This window comes from Cannabis sativa, chromosome 3, assembly GCF_029168945.1.
Source record: "Cannabis sativa cultivar Pink pepper isolate KNU-18-1 chromosome 3, ASM2916894v1, whole genome shotgun sequence".
Taxonomy (NCBI): domain Eukaryota; kingdom Viridiplantae; phylum Streptophyta; class Magnoliopsida; order Rosales; family Cannabaceae; genus Cannabis; species Cannabis sativa.
The window spans coordinates 43,469,906-43,486,664 of NC_083603.1; the positions used below are offsets into that span (position 1 = coordinate 43,469,906).

At 31.8% G+C, this 16,759-nt stretch overlaps 2 protein-coding genes across 3 annotated transcripts; one reads left to right on the forward strand and one right to left on the reverse strand.

The window, feature by feature from the left end:
• The first annotated feature begins 6,186 nt into the window (after positions 1–6,186).
• On the forward strand, positions 6,187–8,638 carry LOC115708664 (acetolactate synthase 3, chloroplastic). Its single transcript, XM_030636649.2, has one exon. The coding sequence runs from the start codon at positions 6,340–6,342 to the stop codon at positions 8,338–8,340; it is 2,001 nt and encodes a 666-aa protein (XP_030492509.2). The 5' UTR covers positions 6,187–6,339; the 3' UTR covers positions 8,341–8,638.
• A 1,675-nt stretch (positions 8,639–10,313) lies between these two features.
• LOC115709005 (uncharacterized) lies at positions 10,314–16,597 on the reverse strand. 2 transcript variants are annotated; one of them, XM_061111217.1, is made up of 4 exons: positions 16,500–16,597; positions 11,745–11,811; positions 11,546–11,635; positions 10,314–11,445 (listed from the first exon to the last, which is right to left on the reverse strand). In XM_061111217.1, the coding sequence occupies exons 2-4, from the start codon at positions 11,790–11,792 to the stop codon at positions 10,492–10,494; spliced, it is 1,092 nt and encodes a 363-aa protein (XP_060967200.1). In that variant the 5' UTR covers positions 11,793–11,811; positions 16,500–16,597; the 3' UTR covers positions 10,314–10,491. The 2 variants fall into 2 exon arrangements, with proteins under 2 accessions (XP_060967200.1, XP_030492885.1); XM_030637025.2 differs by lacking the exon at positions 16,500–16,597 and having other exon boundaries at positions 11,745–12,339.
• Positions 16,598–16,759: the final 162 nt, after the last annotated feature.

Below are 16,759 nucleotides of genomic sequence, written 5' to 3' on the forward strand. Positions count from 1 at the left end.
GTTTTGCAAAAGTTACCAATTAGACCCTGTATTTTGTTAAATGACAAAATGGACCCTGTACTTTCCAAAATAGTACAAATAGGACCCTAAATTGATTTTTTGTCAAAATAAAGTTTAATTATAATCCGATCTAAAAGTGATATGACAAAACTGTTTACATTTTTTGTATCTGTTCGTATTAAGCATTGTCTTCAAGTTGGTTGTACTAAAAAAAAAAAGTTGTCAAAAATTAAGCTCAGGGTCCTATTTTTACTATTTTAGAAAATACATGGTCCATTTTGTCATTTAACAAAACACAGGGTCCAATCTGTAATTTTTGCAAAACACAGGATCCAAAATGGTATTTACCCAACTTGTAACTTTTGTAACATTTATTTAATCAATCAAAAATATTATATCAAAATATAACATACTCATGATTGTAAAATTCTATTATCCTCTCTACCTAATATCAGTTTCCGTTTTGTTAGACGATCAGCAAACAAAGTTGCCCACTTCGTAGCTAGGCGCTCTTGTTTCTATTCTGATCGTAGCATTCATGATGTTGATGTTCTGGCAGACTTTCATGCCAATTTATAATTTGAATGTTTTATTTTAATAAAGTTGATATTTCATGTTAGAAAAAAAAAAAATTAACTATTACTAGTCAATCATATTTAATTTGTTAAGAATTAACAAACTTCTAAAATCTAACTTTAGTGCCTCATTCATGGATTTTTGTAGATTTTCTACTAATAGGAACTATTGAAGCATTGAAAGAGGCAAAGAGCCACACGTTTTTTTCTTCACAAGTCCTTATGTATTATTATTATTATTATTATTATTATTATTTACTTTGAAAACTTTTATATTTGTCTAAGTATAAAATTATTTTTTTTTAATATATTTCAATCACTCATATGTGAGTGATTTGTATTTCACTCATTGTTACCATATCATAATTTATAATAAAATTTTGATAATTAAAATAAATGCAATAAGTATGATTAAAATTTATTAAATATATATATTAAATTCTTTATTTTCTTCTTTAACTCCTCTCAGCTATGGTGTCCCCACCGTTGTCTTTGGTTGTGCGAGTGGTGCTCATGGTCATGGGGAGGTCTTTTGTGCTTCGCTCGTAAGTTGGATGGTCTCTCTCCTTGGTGCCAACAATCCATCTTCTCTGTTCATGGGTTGTTCTTGCGTAGCTTTTCTTGGTTGATGGTCAGATAGTCTCCTCGGTGGTGGGCATGGCGTGCGGTCTGTGGGTCCTCGGATATAGTGGCGTCTGAAGGCTAGAGGTCGACGTTCTGTGTTTGTGGTCGTGGTCAGAGCTATAGTTGAAAATGTGTGTGTGTCGTGCCGTCACGACCCATATTTTGAAAAGCTCACAATAATAAGGGTTGTGGCGTGCCGGTCCATAAAAAGATATGGGTCATGCTGTGTCGTGCAAATATTTTAAAGGATAAGCTTGACACAGTCCGTAAGCCTACATTTTCGTGTCATGCTTTACTCAAGTTGCCCGTTTTTCATAAATGGGTCAACTCGTTTTCTTATACGGGTCGAACTCGAGCTTCACTTTTTTACTATTTTTTTTTACAATTAATGAGTTAATCACTAAAATATATGTATTTTTTTATAGTTTCAATTGTTTTGATATAAATTTTCAACAATACTTTACACATAATTATATAAATAAATTAATTAGAATGATTAAAATTTGAATATTTATTAGTAAATATTATTATTATTATTATTATTATTATCGAACTATAAGAATTTTTACGTGTTGTGCTTTTGGGTTAGTTTATTCGTTCTCACGTGTCGTGCATTCAGGTTTGTCGTCGTGCGTGTCGTGCTTAAGCTTATATTTTTTGTGTCGTGCCATGTCGTGCCCAAGTTCATATTTTTCGTGTTGGGTCGTGCTCGTGCCAGTTTCGTGTCGTGTCAAAAAGTTTGGCCCATATTTACAGTTCTAGTTGGAGCAGTGGAGAGCCTTACTAAGCGTCCACTAGTTCTATCTTGACTGATGAGACAATAGTTCCTCCAATGTAGTACCATCATTTTTCTCCTTGGATTGGGATCCCAAATCGTGAATGGAATCCTAGATTTGATTCTTTATTCCTTTTTAGTCAGAATCCTTAAAGATTGTATTTTTATGAGCTTCACCCAAAGTTAGGTGATTGTTCGAAGCAAGAAGATCCTGTTTTGGGTTTTTGGGTGTTTTTATTTTTTATTTTTACTTTGTGTAATAACCTATAATTAGTGTTAATTTCTTGTTCATCGTTGAGATGAATTTTCTTTAGTGTTGTTTCTTAGTGTTTATTGTCTCGAGATTTTGTTTCCACTGCCTCAAGGACAACTTAGCCTTTAGGCTATTGGTCGGTGCTCTCCATCAAGCTTGGTGAGTGCTTAGCCACTCCTTATCCTCTAAAAGGGATTTGTTTGTGTCATTTTAATGGTTAGACTGTCAAATTTTTACTCTAAATAATTTGGTTTCTTCTCATTGTTGTGAGGCTTTTAAGTTTAGTTTTTTATTTAGATTTTAGTAGGAAAACCATTAGAAATTTCTTGGTGAGTCTTTGAATTATAATGGTTTTGTGCCGGTGTTCATTTTCTTTAAATATTGTATTTCAACTTTATCATCTCTATTATAAATGGAAATTATATTTATCTAAAAAAGAGTATTAAATTATTTTTTTAGGAGTGAAATTATAATCTATATATTGCAAATAAAGTAACCAACTGCATTTATACAAAAAAAAAAAAAAAAAAACTTTAGCATGCTTCTAAAATAATAAGGGAATTTTGATTTTATATGCTTAAATAATTAAAAAAATTTATTATTATACCAAAAACTTAAACCATAAAAAAACTATACTTTTTTTTTTCAAAACCCCAAAAATACCCCCTCACAATTCTCTCTCTCTCTCTGCATCATCTCTCTCTCTCTCTCTCTATCTCTCTCAGCCAACTCTCTCTCTCTCAACTCACAGTCAACCCCAACGCCACCCACGAACCCAAACCCCATCGGACCCAAACGCCACCCACTCTCGGACCCAAACGCCACCCACTCTCGGGCCGAAACCCACTCTCTCTTCCTCTCTCTCTCAAATCGCAGAAAAAAAAAATAGTTTCACAGCCGATGGTCGGACCTTGGGGTCCGATGGGGTCCGACCGACCAATCGGACCCCATCGGACCCCAAGGTCCGACCATCGACCTCTTTCTTCCTCTCTCCGAAATCCGAAGAAAAAAAAAGAAAAAAAAAAGAAAAGTCCCACAGCCGATGGTCGGACCTTGGGGTCCGATGGGGTCCGACCAATCGGACCCATCGGACCCCAAGGTCCGACCATCGGACCTCTTTCTTCCTCTCTCTGAAATCTGAAGAAAAAAAAAAAAAGTCCCACAGCCGAAGGTTTCGTGGGTGGCGTTTGGGTCCGAGAGTGGGTGGCGTTTGGGTCCGAGAGTGGGTGGCGTTTGGGTCCGATGGGGTTTGGGTTCGTGGGTGGCGTTTGGGTCCGACTGTGAGTTGAGAGAGAGAGAGTTGGCTGAGAGAGAGAGAGAGAGAGAGAGAGAGAGAGAGAGAGAATTGTGAGGGGGGTATTTTTGGGGTTTTGAAAAAAAAAATATAGTTTTTTTATGGTTTAAGTTTTTGGTATAATAATAAAATTTTTTAATTATTTAAACATATAAAATCAAAATTCCCAATAATAATTTGATAGTTAAATGCACAAAATGTAAATATATTGTTGTTCAATTTGATAGGAGCATTGCTATTAGAAATTAATGGTACTAATCATATCTATAGGACTTATTCCTTTAAAAGGAAATTAAATTTTCGGACCCTATATAAATAGTTTAATAATTATTAAAATAATAATTCTAGTACTTTAGTGTAGTAGTAATTTTTTTTAAAAAAATCTTAAAAAAGGTTCAATCCTCCAAAAACACAAATTTAATATTTCTTAAAAATAAAATAAAAAATAGAGTTTGGGAATTATTCTCGTGACCACCTACTTTCAAATAACACTCTCCACTACTATACTAAACATTATTTCAGCATACTCTCTTATTATTTAATGTTTTAATTGTTTTAAAATTTAATCATAAATTATTTATTGACAATATCTATAATTATATCATAAGTTAGTTATTATTAATTATTAATGTAAATAATATAAAATGTGAAATTTATGAAACAGATTATTTTTATTTGGTATCATAATTAGTGTAATATATTTAGTATTGAATCATTAGAATTACCATACCAAAAATAATAGATTATACAATTACACCATATTATATTGGTTGTCTTTTCTCTGAAATCTGGCAACAGAGAAATGCCTTAAGCATTAACAACAATCCTGCTAACCCCATCTCTGCTTTGGCAAGAATCGATAACAGTTTTCAGGAGTTTCAACACTCGAATCCACCATCCAGAGGTGAGGATTTTGAGCCAATTTCGACACCAGTAGGCCTAGGAATTGCAGTGCCTTTGAATCCCCATATCATGCAGGTTAGCCATGTTTTCTTCACTGATGCTTCATGGGTGCGTGGAACTGCTGGTATTGCAGCAATTGCTGTTAACTCCTCCACTGGTAGCCGGTATGTCAAGGCTCAAAAAATTCAAGCACACTCAGCTCTGGAAGTTGAACTCAGTGCAATTCTCCTTGCTCTGAACTGGGCAGTCAAGGGTGGTTGGCAAGAAGTGTATATTCTTTCAGATTCAAAGATTGCAGTTCAATCCTTAATTGCAAAAAAAGGGCCCCAGATTGGAAGGTGTCAAGCTTATTTTATTCTATTGTCACTGTAATTAAAGTACTCTCTGTAGTTCGCTTCTTTTTTATTAACCGTAGTTTTAATACCTTGGCGGATGGTGTAGCTAAAACGCTAGAATTGCTAGTGAGTTAGCTGTTTTGTATCAAGGGGAGGGTAATCCCCCTGTGATTCCCATCGACTTTTTTAATCTATGAACATGTAGTTCTTTTTTTAAAAAAAAAAAGAGTAACCCTCCCTAAATACACACTCAACATTGACGAGGTAGGGGCCAGAGAGTACCATGACCTCCCAAATTTTCTTAATTTTTTTTAAATGATATGTAAACGATAATTAAAAAAATAAATTAAATATGTTTTACATGTTTGCATGTGTTTGGTCTTTCGTTCTAGCTCTAAGACAATTATATACAAAGTTAATACATGATAAGTAATTTTAATTAATTTTTATTTAAGATGAGTCTTTATTTATTAAAGAGTATTGTTATGGGACACTAAAATATCTAGCATCATTATGAGATGGTGCTTTATAATTCGTTAGCGATTCTCTAGAATCTTTATTAAAGTAAAATATATAAAACTCGATATTAAATTATACCAATTAAACACTATTAGTTGTGCAACTAAAATTTTACATTAGTTAGAAATAAAAAACATTATATATAAGAATGTTTACTATGAGATTTTAAGAAAGTGACGAAAAATAAAATCATGAGACCTTAAAGTTTGATTTATATAAAGTAAATATTAATTTGGATCTTGTATTTTGTAAAAGTTACGTTAAATAACAAAATAGACCTTAATTTTTGACAATTTTTTTTAATATGACCAACTTCAAAACAATTCTTAACATGAACAGATACAGAAAATATAAACAGTTTTGTCATAACACTTTTAGATCGCATTATTATTAAATTTTATTTTGACAAAAAATCAATTTAGGATCCTATTTGTACTATTTTGAAAAATACAGAATCTATTTTGTCATTTAATAAAACAGAGAGTCCAATTAATAATTTTTGCAAAATATAAAATCTAAAATAGTATTTATCTATATATATATGTATATATTATTACTTAGGTAAATAGCGGCCTAAATATCTAAAGTTTTATGTTTGTAAGCGACATAAATTTAATGTTTATTTTTAGCGGCATAAGTACTAATATTTGTAAATCTGTAATTTTTTTCTAATTTTGTCAGTACAAACTCTGTTACTGTCTTAAACAAGACACATATAAAACTTAAATTCTTAATCATTAGGTCAAGATAGAAATATGTAGTATCAGTTACTTCTAAATATTTTTTTAATAAATTTAAAAACAGAATCTACTGAGAAAACTAAAAGAAAATTACAATCCTATTACTTATTTATTAATCGTTATTAATGCTCTATTTATATCGTGCCTCCATCCCACCAATTTTAGTCCATCATATAGTCGAGTCAATAAAAATTAGTATTATATTATTACAATTCCAAATAATAATAATAAAGAAAAGGTTTGTGATTGTGGTGGTTCGTTTAAAGCCATCTTCATCAAATATTTGCCACACAACACTGAACCTCATTCTGTTTCTCAACCATGGCGGCCGCCACCACTAATGCTCCAACCTCCTCCTTCCTCACAAAGACCTCTACTTTCTCATCCTCCTCCACCTCCTCTTCAAAACCCACTCTCAGATTCATACTCCCATTCTCCTCATCTCCCCATAACCCCGCTCTCTTCCGCCGCCCACTCCATCTCACCAACACCTCCCTCCCTCGCCGAAACCCTCCTTCTGCCGTAACAACTCCAACCCCCACCACCATTTCCTCCGACCCCGACACCTTCGTCTCCCGATTCGGTCCCGACGAGCCACGAAAAGGCGCAGATGTTCTCGTCGAAGCCCTCGAGCGCGAAGGTGTTAAAGACGTCTTCGCTTACCCAGGTGGTGCTTCCATGGAGATCCACCAAGCTCTGACCAGGTCCAGCAGCATTCGAAATGTCCTCCCTCGACACGAGCAGGGTGGTATCTTTGCGGCTGAGGGTTACGCTCGCTCCTCTGGTCTTCCAGGTGTTTGTATTGCGACCTCCGGCCCCGGCGCCACCAACTTGGTCAGTGGCTTAGCCGACGCGCTCCTTGATAGTGTTCCTTTAGTAGCCATTACTGGACAAGTCCCAAGGAGGATGATCGGTACTGATGCGTTTCAGGAAACCCCTATTGTTGAGGTAACAAGATCTATTACAAAGCATAATTACCTTGTTCTTGATGTGGAAGACATTCCTAGGGTAGTTAAAGAAGCTTTCTTTTTAGCCAAATCGGGTCGACCTGGTCCTGTTTTGATTGATGTACCTAAAGATATACAACAACAGCTTGTTGTTCCCAATTGGGATCAACCCATGAAGCTACCTGGGTACTTAGCTAGGCTCCCCAAGCTCCCTAATGAAGCTCATTTGGAGCAGATTGTGAGGCTGATTTCTGAGTCAAAGAAGCCAGTTTTGTATGTTGGTGGTGGGTGTTTGAACTCTAGTGAGGAGTTGAAGAGGTTTGTTGAGCTCACTAAGATTCCAGTTGCCAGTACTCTAATGGGTCTTGGATCTCACCCTCTTTCTGATGATTTGTCTCTTCAAATGCTTGGAATGCATGGTACTGTTTATGCAAATTATGCTGTTGATAAGGCTGATTTGTTACTTGCTTTTGGAGTTAGGTTTGATGATCGTGTAACAGGGAAGCTTGAGGCATTTGCTAGTCGAGCTAAGATAGTTCATATTGATATTGATTCAGCTGAGATTGGAAAGAATAAGCAACCCCATATATCTGTTTGTGGTGATGTTAAACCTGCTTTGGATGGAATGAATCACATACTTGAGAAGAACAAATCAAAACTTAAACTTGATTTCTCTTCTTGGACAAAAGAGTTGGATGATCAAAAACAAAAGCACCCTTTGAGTTTCAAGACTTTCGGGGAAGCAATTCCACCTCAGTATGCTATTCAGGTTCTTGATGAACTGACTGATGGGAAAGCAATCATAAGCACAGGTGTTGGTCAGCATCAAATGTGGGCAGCTCAGTTTTACAAGTACAACAGACCTCGTCAATGGCTGACATCAGGTGGACTAGGAGCTATGGGTTTTGGTTTGCCTGCAGCTATTGGAGCTGCTGTTGCAAACCCAGATTCAATCGTTGTAGACATCGACGGTGATGGGAGTTTTATCATGAATGTTCAGGAGTTGGCTACCATTCGGGTGGAGAATCTCCCTGTCAAGATACTCCTCCTTAACAATCAACACTTGGGCATGGTTGTTCAGTGGGAGGATCGGTTCTACAAGGCTAACCGAGCTCACACCTACCTCGGAGACCCTTCTAAAGAAACTGAGATATTCCCCAACATGTTGAAGTTTGCTGATGCTTGTGGCATACCAGCTGCACGTGTGACAAAGAAGGAAGATCTTAGAGGAGCCATTCAGAAGATGTTGGACACACCCGGCCCTTATCTGCTGGATGTAATAGTTCCTCATCAAGAACATGTCCTGCCTATGATCCCAAGTGGTGGAGCTTTCAAAGATGTGATTACGGAAGGAGATGGGAGAACAAAGTACTAGAGATATCAGAGGAGTAGCAGTTATGTTTTTTCCTTACTTTCTATGTACATTTTTGTTCTCTGTTCTTATTAGGCCACGCTTAAGGCAGTTTATGGATTAGAGCTAGTAGTTATCTTTGCTTTTTACAGCCAACATGATGTACTTTCTTATATCTATTAACATAAAAGTGTTGTGTGGCGACTTTATCAAATTAGGACATGTATTTCAATTTTCTGGTATCTAAGCTAAGATCCTTGTAATACTAGTATTCATTACCCCTTTTTCTTCAATAATATAAAATATGTCATTTGGTGTGCTAGGGATTATATTCATTCAATCTCAAGCTTTAAGTTTTCTGAATTGGTTTGTGACATGAAATTTCATTCATGATTTTGACTTAATTTGCTCAACAAAGTTATTATTGGCTTATCATTAAATTCTCTGGGCAATAATAAGTACATTATTTCTGTAAGGAAGAAAATGCTGAGAAACAATCTTGTGTTTAGCTAACTCCATATCTTCCTACAGATGTGATCATTTCACTTTCTCATGTCATTATCATATACCCTCTATTGTTACCAGGTTGAAAGTTGATAATGTACTTATTATCAGGTATTTTTGCAGGGCTAGCATTGCCCTTGAAAGTTGTTACTTTAAACTTGTATTGTATTTTCATGTGACTGAACGTTGAATTAGGAGGCAGGAATCATAGCCCTTGTGCTTGAGAAAAGAAAAGAAAGAGTGTTCATTTCATCTATCAGTTGGAATATTGGTCTAATTCAGAGTTGATTTTAGTCTGGATGTAATACTAGAGCATTGTTAGAAGGCACCCAATAGTGAGTAAAAATATGTAAGAGCATCTTTGAGGGATTCAATATTTTTTTACCTAACTTAAGTAACTAATAAGAAAACTAAAAATAGGGAGCCACTTTTTCTCATCTCACCCATTTATGCTTTAATTATTTAATAATTTTTTTATGGGATTATTTCACAAAAACATAAACACAACAAAAAAATTACAAAAATACAGTTTTACGGAATTTTAAATATTTTTACGATTTTTTTGATTTTATTTACAGAAAATACGGTCTTTTTATGTTGTAATCTTGTTAATTTGTTGTTGTTTTTTGTTATCTGTATGTTATTTTTTGTTGATATTTTGATGTTATTTTTATGTAATTTTCTTGTTGATTTTATGTTATTTTCGTATTATTTTTTGAAAAATAGTAAAAATGTAAAAAAAAAAATATTCTTTTGAACGTAAAAATGTAATTATTTTATAAAAAATAGTGTTTTATGTAATTATTTCTTTTTTTTATATATATATATAATTTTGAATTTGTTAAATGTAGAGTAATTGAAAAGGTAACGTTTCCTTTTCTAATCTATAATGTAGAGCCTCTTATCTATTTCCTATTTTAGAGAGATTTTTCATTTTTATAATAGTAGTTGAAGCTCCTTTTTCAAGATTTACTTCCTATTTTAGCTTAAGGAAGGAGTACATTTTGAAAAGTCTAATGTTGTTGGATAATACCATTTGAGATTAGCCACAAATGGCACCTATTGGATTAGTGTGTTAAAAAATACATAGAAAAATAATTCTTATAAATATATAAAATACACAAAAATAATAATATTAGAAATAGAAAGTATATCCTCATATTACAAAGTAGTAAATATTACAAAAAAAAAAAAAAAAATTATAAAATGGTAATTAAGTTAGGTAGTTTCTGTGGTTGAGTGAATACTTTGCTCACCTTAATAGACCCTATAACATTTGGGAATAATTCTCTTATTACATATAAAAGCAAACTCAAATCAACCTTTTTTTTTTCTTTGAATGAAATAAATAAAAAGGATACAGCCAGCAATTATGATTTTTTAGATTGGTAAGGATAGTCCAAAATGGAAATGCTTGCCATTTTGGGAGCTATGGATTTTTGTGTTTTTTAGTGAAATGAAACTTTGCAGCCATATAGAGTAAAAAGACTGAATTTTGGGACTGCAAACCTGAGATCTTTCCATGCTATCTTTTTTAAAATGGTAATTAGAAACAAAATGTCTTTTTTTTTTAAGCTTACTCAACAGTACTATTAGCATGCCTTTAGCCCAATTTCACACTTGGTTGCTAATTGGACTAAAGAAAACAAAGTCTACATTTACAGGTACTGTTTACTCAATGACTTGAGATGAAGCTGGATTGGTATCAAAAGACTTCTTCCTGACCATGAGGCAAGTTATTCTTGAAGGAATTGCAGGTGTATTGTCAAGACTGCATAACACAAAGTCAGGCCTGTGGAGGACTAGATTCAAGTGGTCTTTGCCAATTACAAGTTCAGTAGCATCAAGAAGAACATGCCATGAATTTCTGTGAGCTTCTGAGACCCAATGCAATGAATAATGAGTCCCATTTACAACAGCAGGATAAGAGAACAACCCCTTTTGCTTGTACTTGCTTTTCTTCCTGAAGTACTGGCTAAGCTGTGACCCTTTTATCCTCAAATCCAACCAAGTCACTGGTGCCGAAATCACTCTTGATTCTTTGAAACTTGCATATTCTTTTATGCAATCTTCTTCTTCCTCTCCCAAAATGGTCATGTAGGTATTATTCTTGAAGAACGGATAGCTCTCACCTACTAACTTCATGGAATCAACATAGTTTGGTGTGAAGAGAACTAGGTACTCTTCATCAGGCAAACCGCAGTGTTTCAAAACCTTGTTTCGAGCTTGTATCTCGGGGATTGAGATGAAACTACCAGGAAAGGAGGATTTAGTTGTGAGGATATCGAGCAATCTTGATGGTGCTAACTGTGTCCTATCTAGCTCGGGAAGGTTGCCACCAGAGGAAGGTGTGGTGGGCTCTCTAGATGCTCCCCTTGGAGATTTTCTCTTGTCATCTGCAACATGATCGGTAGCAGACTCATCGTTGATGCAAATACTAGACAGGTCAAATTTTTCGCCTTCAACAAGCCCTGCATATTGTGGATACTTTGCTAAGACATATTGCTCAACATATTCCATTTCTGTTGGTGTAATTGGACCTGACCACCTAAGACCAAGGCCATCATCATGTAATGTTGATATTGCTTCAGCTATGATATGAGATGGAATTACAGTATTCGCTTTCTGTTGTTATTTGCCAACCAATCAAAATTCTGATCAGATACAGAGCTATATTCAAGAGCTTAACAAACTAATAAGAAAGAAGAAAAGAAGTTTGTTTTACCTTAATAACCATGCTTCTTGGCCTACTATCTTCTGTTGATGGTTTGTGAATTGAAGCAAAAAGAGACTTTTTATGACCTTGCTTCATGGCCTAATTTGTTCCCAAACCAACATTAAGAATCATAATATGACACATATAATTAATACCATAGTAAGAACATGGTCTTGGAATGATTATATATATATGTATAGTCACTCACCTTGGATTCTACTTGTTCAGGAACTTCCTCTTCAGTGTTCCTCCCCATAGAATCAAATCTTTCTGTGCTGCTAAAAGGGTTGGTATGAGTTTATTTTGAATACTTAAATCTACAAGAATATGAGTAAAAAATAGTTTGTGTTTCCTCAGAGGAAGAAAGTGTGATTTAAGGTATAAATTTAGTAAGAGAAACCATGAAAATGGATGAAGAGGTCCAAAGAGAAAAGAAGAGAAGACCAAGCCAAAGGTTTGACTAAATGTTTCTTGTTGAAGTTAAGGATGTGAAATTTGAGGTGTATTCATTAAACAAAATTAAAAGAGCTCACATCAATGAAAAGTTCTGGACAGTGACATTAGCAAATAGCAATGAATCATTTTGTAAATTAACCATGATTTTTTTTTTATGATGTTGTTGATTAACATGTGGCATGTAATCATTGGTTGGGTTTGTTCTCATACCTAAACCTTTTGATTAAACAAATGACCCTATTTACCTTAAATTCATCACTTATATTTCAACCTTGATCATTTGTCATGGCTTGAAAGCTCAATAATTACATTTTTATTTTGTTTAATTTTAGAGTTGTTTTAAATAAATAACACAATCACAAAGAAAACAATAACACAATGTACTAAATTTTTACATAGTAATATGTACTTTTAAAATAACCAATCTTACTTGGAATATCACGTGTAAAGATTTAATACAAATTATTAGTTAGTTGTGTTATGTCACTATAATAAGTACTTGGATTGAAGCAAAAAGAGAAAGAGAAATAGTAGAATTATTAAATGAATGAAGTTTTAAGTGTGAAGAGAATATATAAAGATACTATTGAGAGATGCCATAGACAAAAAGAAGGTTAATAAATCCAAATTTATAAGCACTAATTGAATATACAACAAGTTGAGATTAACATAGAAGCGAATATGCTTCCAATTAGCCTTAATAATAGTTAATTAAGAAGATTAAGTGTGAGATGATAAAGTTTAATATATACTAAGAAAAGAGACCAAACGCATTATTAAAATCACATAACCAAATGGAATTATTAAAAAATATAGTGAACTTGTTTTCAAACACTCATTCTATGGTTGAAATCCACGGCACCAGCTTTCCACGAAGCTGCTTCCGAAAAGGACTAATTTTTTGTAAATTATATACATTTGTATTAGAACTCTGTCACTTTCACTTATTTTCCTTTTCTGACTTTTAACTAGTTACAAATAATAATAATAAGTGTTGGAGGGAGGGAGCAAACTTTTTTTTAGTATGTAGGAGGGATGCAATTTAATTTTGTACCTAATATAATATATTAAAATTAATAGTATTTTTATACTCAAAAGTAAAAAAATTAAGAATAAAATTGTTAGTTTAAATGATTAAAGCACTAAATATAAGTACGAGTTCAAATCCTAAAACTACTTTTCCAAAAAATAAAATTTTAAAAATTACATATAAAAATGTCTAAATTAAGATTTGAACTTCTATAAGGAAAAATATTCCATATACTGTTTTTTTAACTTTTTTTTTTTTTTTTAAATTTACAGTTTGGGTTTCTAAAATGGTTGCAGTTACAATAAGGGTTTGATACAATTTTTTGTTGTAATTTAAGTTGCAGTGCTAGTTGCAATAAGAATTTCTATGTAGAATTCTGTAAAAATGCAAGAAAAATTGTTTTCAAGTATAGAAATAAAAAAACCCTTAACTAAATTACATATATATTTTTGTTTATTTTTTTAAAGGGCGAGTGCCCACTCGTATGTGGGTCCGCCCTTATAATAATTTATCAAAATAATATATATACATTACATTAATATAATAATAATGTATATTTTGGAGCAATTGTTAAATTTTCTTTTTTAATAAATAAGGAAGAAAAAAAAAAGTCACCCAATTAGATTAACACGTAAATTAGATTGGGCACCGAATCTTTTTCAATCTTCGATCCCAAGTTAAACACTGAGATATGTAAAAGTTGAGTTATATTTTGTACAAAAAGTATTTGTGATATTTTTACATTAATTTTTACTATTGTGCTCCAATGCATAATTGTAAATCTTGATGTAAAATTTAATATGTTATTTAATGCTCACTTAATAATTAATTAAACAATATAAAAAACTAATAATAATGCAAAGTTAAATTTAAAATTTAATAATAAAATAATAATAATAATAATGCAAGTAATTTAATGCAAAAGAGTATATTAGCTAAAATTCAATAATAAAATATTAAAAATAGTATAATGATAAATATAAAAGCATAGCATGTATTTTAATGCAAATTTTGCATCATGCTATATTGTGATGCAAATTTTGATCACTTTTAATTATTTGAAATTTTTGCATCATAATTTAGCACACTATTGGAGTAAATATATTTTGTATTTGCATCACTTATTTGCATCTCCATTGGAGATGCTCTTAGCTTTGCTACAAAAACCCTATTGTAAAATTTAAATTAAATTCTATAAATAATAAAAGGCTTGTTTGTTATGTCATATTATATTATATTATATTGATCTTTTTATCATATTTTTATATAATATTATACTAAATTTTAATGTATACTAAAATATTATATATTTAAGTATCCACAAAAATTAAAGGTAAATACCATTTTGGACCCTGTGCTTTGTTAAATGAAAAAATGGACCTTCTATTTTCTAAAATGGTAAAAATAGGACCTTAGGCTTAATTTTCGACAACTTTGTTTTTTTAATATAACAAACTTGAAGACAATTCTTAAACGAACATATACAAAAAATGTAAACAGTTTTGTCATAACACCTTTAGATCGAATTATTATTAAACTTTATTTTGACAGAAAATCAATTCAAGGTCTTATTTGTACCATTTTAGAAAATACATAGTTTATTTTGTCATTTAACAAAACAGATGGTCCAATTGGTAACTTTTACAAAACACAAGGGCCAAAATAGTATTTACCCAAAAATTAATACCACATATAATTTTACATAAAATACAATTCAATATAATACTATACAATACAATAAATGTAATACAACGTACTAAACGAACTCAATATATATCATTTTTCGCTAATTAGGATCCCTCCCCCAATTTTAGCATGTACTAAATTGTGCCTCAAATTTTTCAAGTCGTTAAAAGTTCCTTTTGAAATATTAAGATTATTAGATTCATAGACTTTAGTTCAATATCATTCAATTTTACTAACGGACGCCTAATGTGAATGGAAGTTCGCGAGACATGCTTTGGTATATGGACAATAGTTACTTTAAACATACATTAATTAGATAAAAATCTTTGAATTCAACAATTTTAATAGTTCAAAGTAATTTTTTTAACAACATACAAGGTCATGATACAATTTGGTATTTAACACGAACAAAAATCTTAATTAGCCTTCATTTTTTACTAGATGTGTGGATACCAAAGTTTGGTCCCATGAAAAATCATATAAGATCTTCACTTTGTAAGATGAAGCGTGAATTCGAATCATTAGACTACGGTTATGACCATAAATATTATTTTAGTTCTTTTGATTTTAGCTACACTCAAAATATCAATATTTAGAAAAATTCTAATAATATTTTTTGTTTGTTTTACAAAACCCATTAAATATTTTTATTTTGGATAAAGTATTTTGAATGTGACTGTTAAATATTTATGTAAACTATCTGATATATTTGATAAAAAATAGAAATATTTAAAAATATATTATTTTGATCATCTCCATACTTAAAAATAAGTTTTAAGCTCTCCATTTTATCTCTTTATTTTAGAAAAGTTTCAATGGTTAACTTGTTTTCTAAGACTTTATTAAAATAGTACTATGCTTAATTTTGGTCAACTTTTAAACATGAATATTTTACTCTAATTAAATTTCTCAATATAATTAAAAGACAATTTAGCAAAAGTTCTACTAAACCTAAATTAATTTTTTAAAAATTAAATCTACATAAATGGGAAGGAAAAGTGTTAAATTTTATTTTTCTTTTTTAATTCATTTAACTAAAAGTAAAATAATTACATTTAGACAAATGTAACCAGAACCAAGCGTATAATTAAATTTGATATTATTATTTATTTATTTATTTATTCCTTTTGTAAAATAAAGAAAACTGAGCATAATAGTATTTTTTATACTTGCCATTTTAAAAAAAAAAGTCAAAATCTAGTGCAAGTTTAATTTTAAAAAAACCCTAGGCAAAATTTTCTTTTGAATAGTACTACCCTAGAAAAAGTTTTAAGTTTATATATCGGCAAAACAAATGATCATACCATATTATATTAAAAAGGGTTTAATTTTAATATATGCTGTACTAAAATGGTATATTCTAACACAAACATTATTGAAAATGTTCAGGTGTAGAACAAAGTTATTTAAATCAAACGGGTACCAAACTAATATTTTTCTTACAAATAAATATGAAACTTCTCAACTAATTTTGAATTAATGGCTAATATTTAATTAATCATGATGATAACACACCTCATCATCTCTTATACTTTAAGTAAATTAATCTCATAAAATAACATATTTTAGAAAGAAAAAATGAGGAGCATCAATGGTCACAACACTTGAACAACCACAGTGACCTCAAATCTCGACAGTGGTATCAAATGACAATGAAATGCAGATAGTGATTACCCAACAATACTTACTAATGATTTTCTCTTTTGCCATTTCAGCAACTGTAAGCAAACCAAAATTTGCCATGCACAACTTAACATCATTTTACATCAAATCAGCAATCAAGTGGCTTACCTTATAACTGATTAGAGCCTTAGAGAATGTCAAATTGATTGAAAGTGACCCAGCAACTACTGACAAGCCTTCTTCAACTTCACTCAGTATCACCAAACAATCCCTAAAAAAAGAACCTTTTTTAAATACAAAGTCTACAACTTTTATAAAGTTTCATGTCTAGTTTAGCATTTAAAGAGGTAAAGTGGGAAACCAAACCTCATGACTTCCAATCTTTCATATGGGCAGTTTGGTGGCAAGCTGAGGGCTAAAGTTATAAG

Coding starts and splice junctions, on each gene's coding strand:
- LOC115709005 (XM_061111217.1), bottom strand. CDS start 11,792: ATGGGGAGGAACACTGAAGAGGAAGTTCCTGAACAAGTAGAATCCAAG. Junction 11,636..11,744: donor CTGAACAAGTAGAATCCAAG/GTGAGTGACTAT, acceptor GGAACAAATTAG/GCCATGAAGCAAGGTCATAA. Junction 11,446..11,545: donor CAAGAAGCATGGTTATTAAG/GTAAAACAAACT, acceptor AAATAACAACAG/AAAGCGAATACTGTAATTCC.
- LOC115708664 (XM_030636649.2), top strand. CDS start 6,340: ATGGCGGCCGCCACCACTAATGCTCCAACCTCCTCCTTCCTCACAAAG.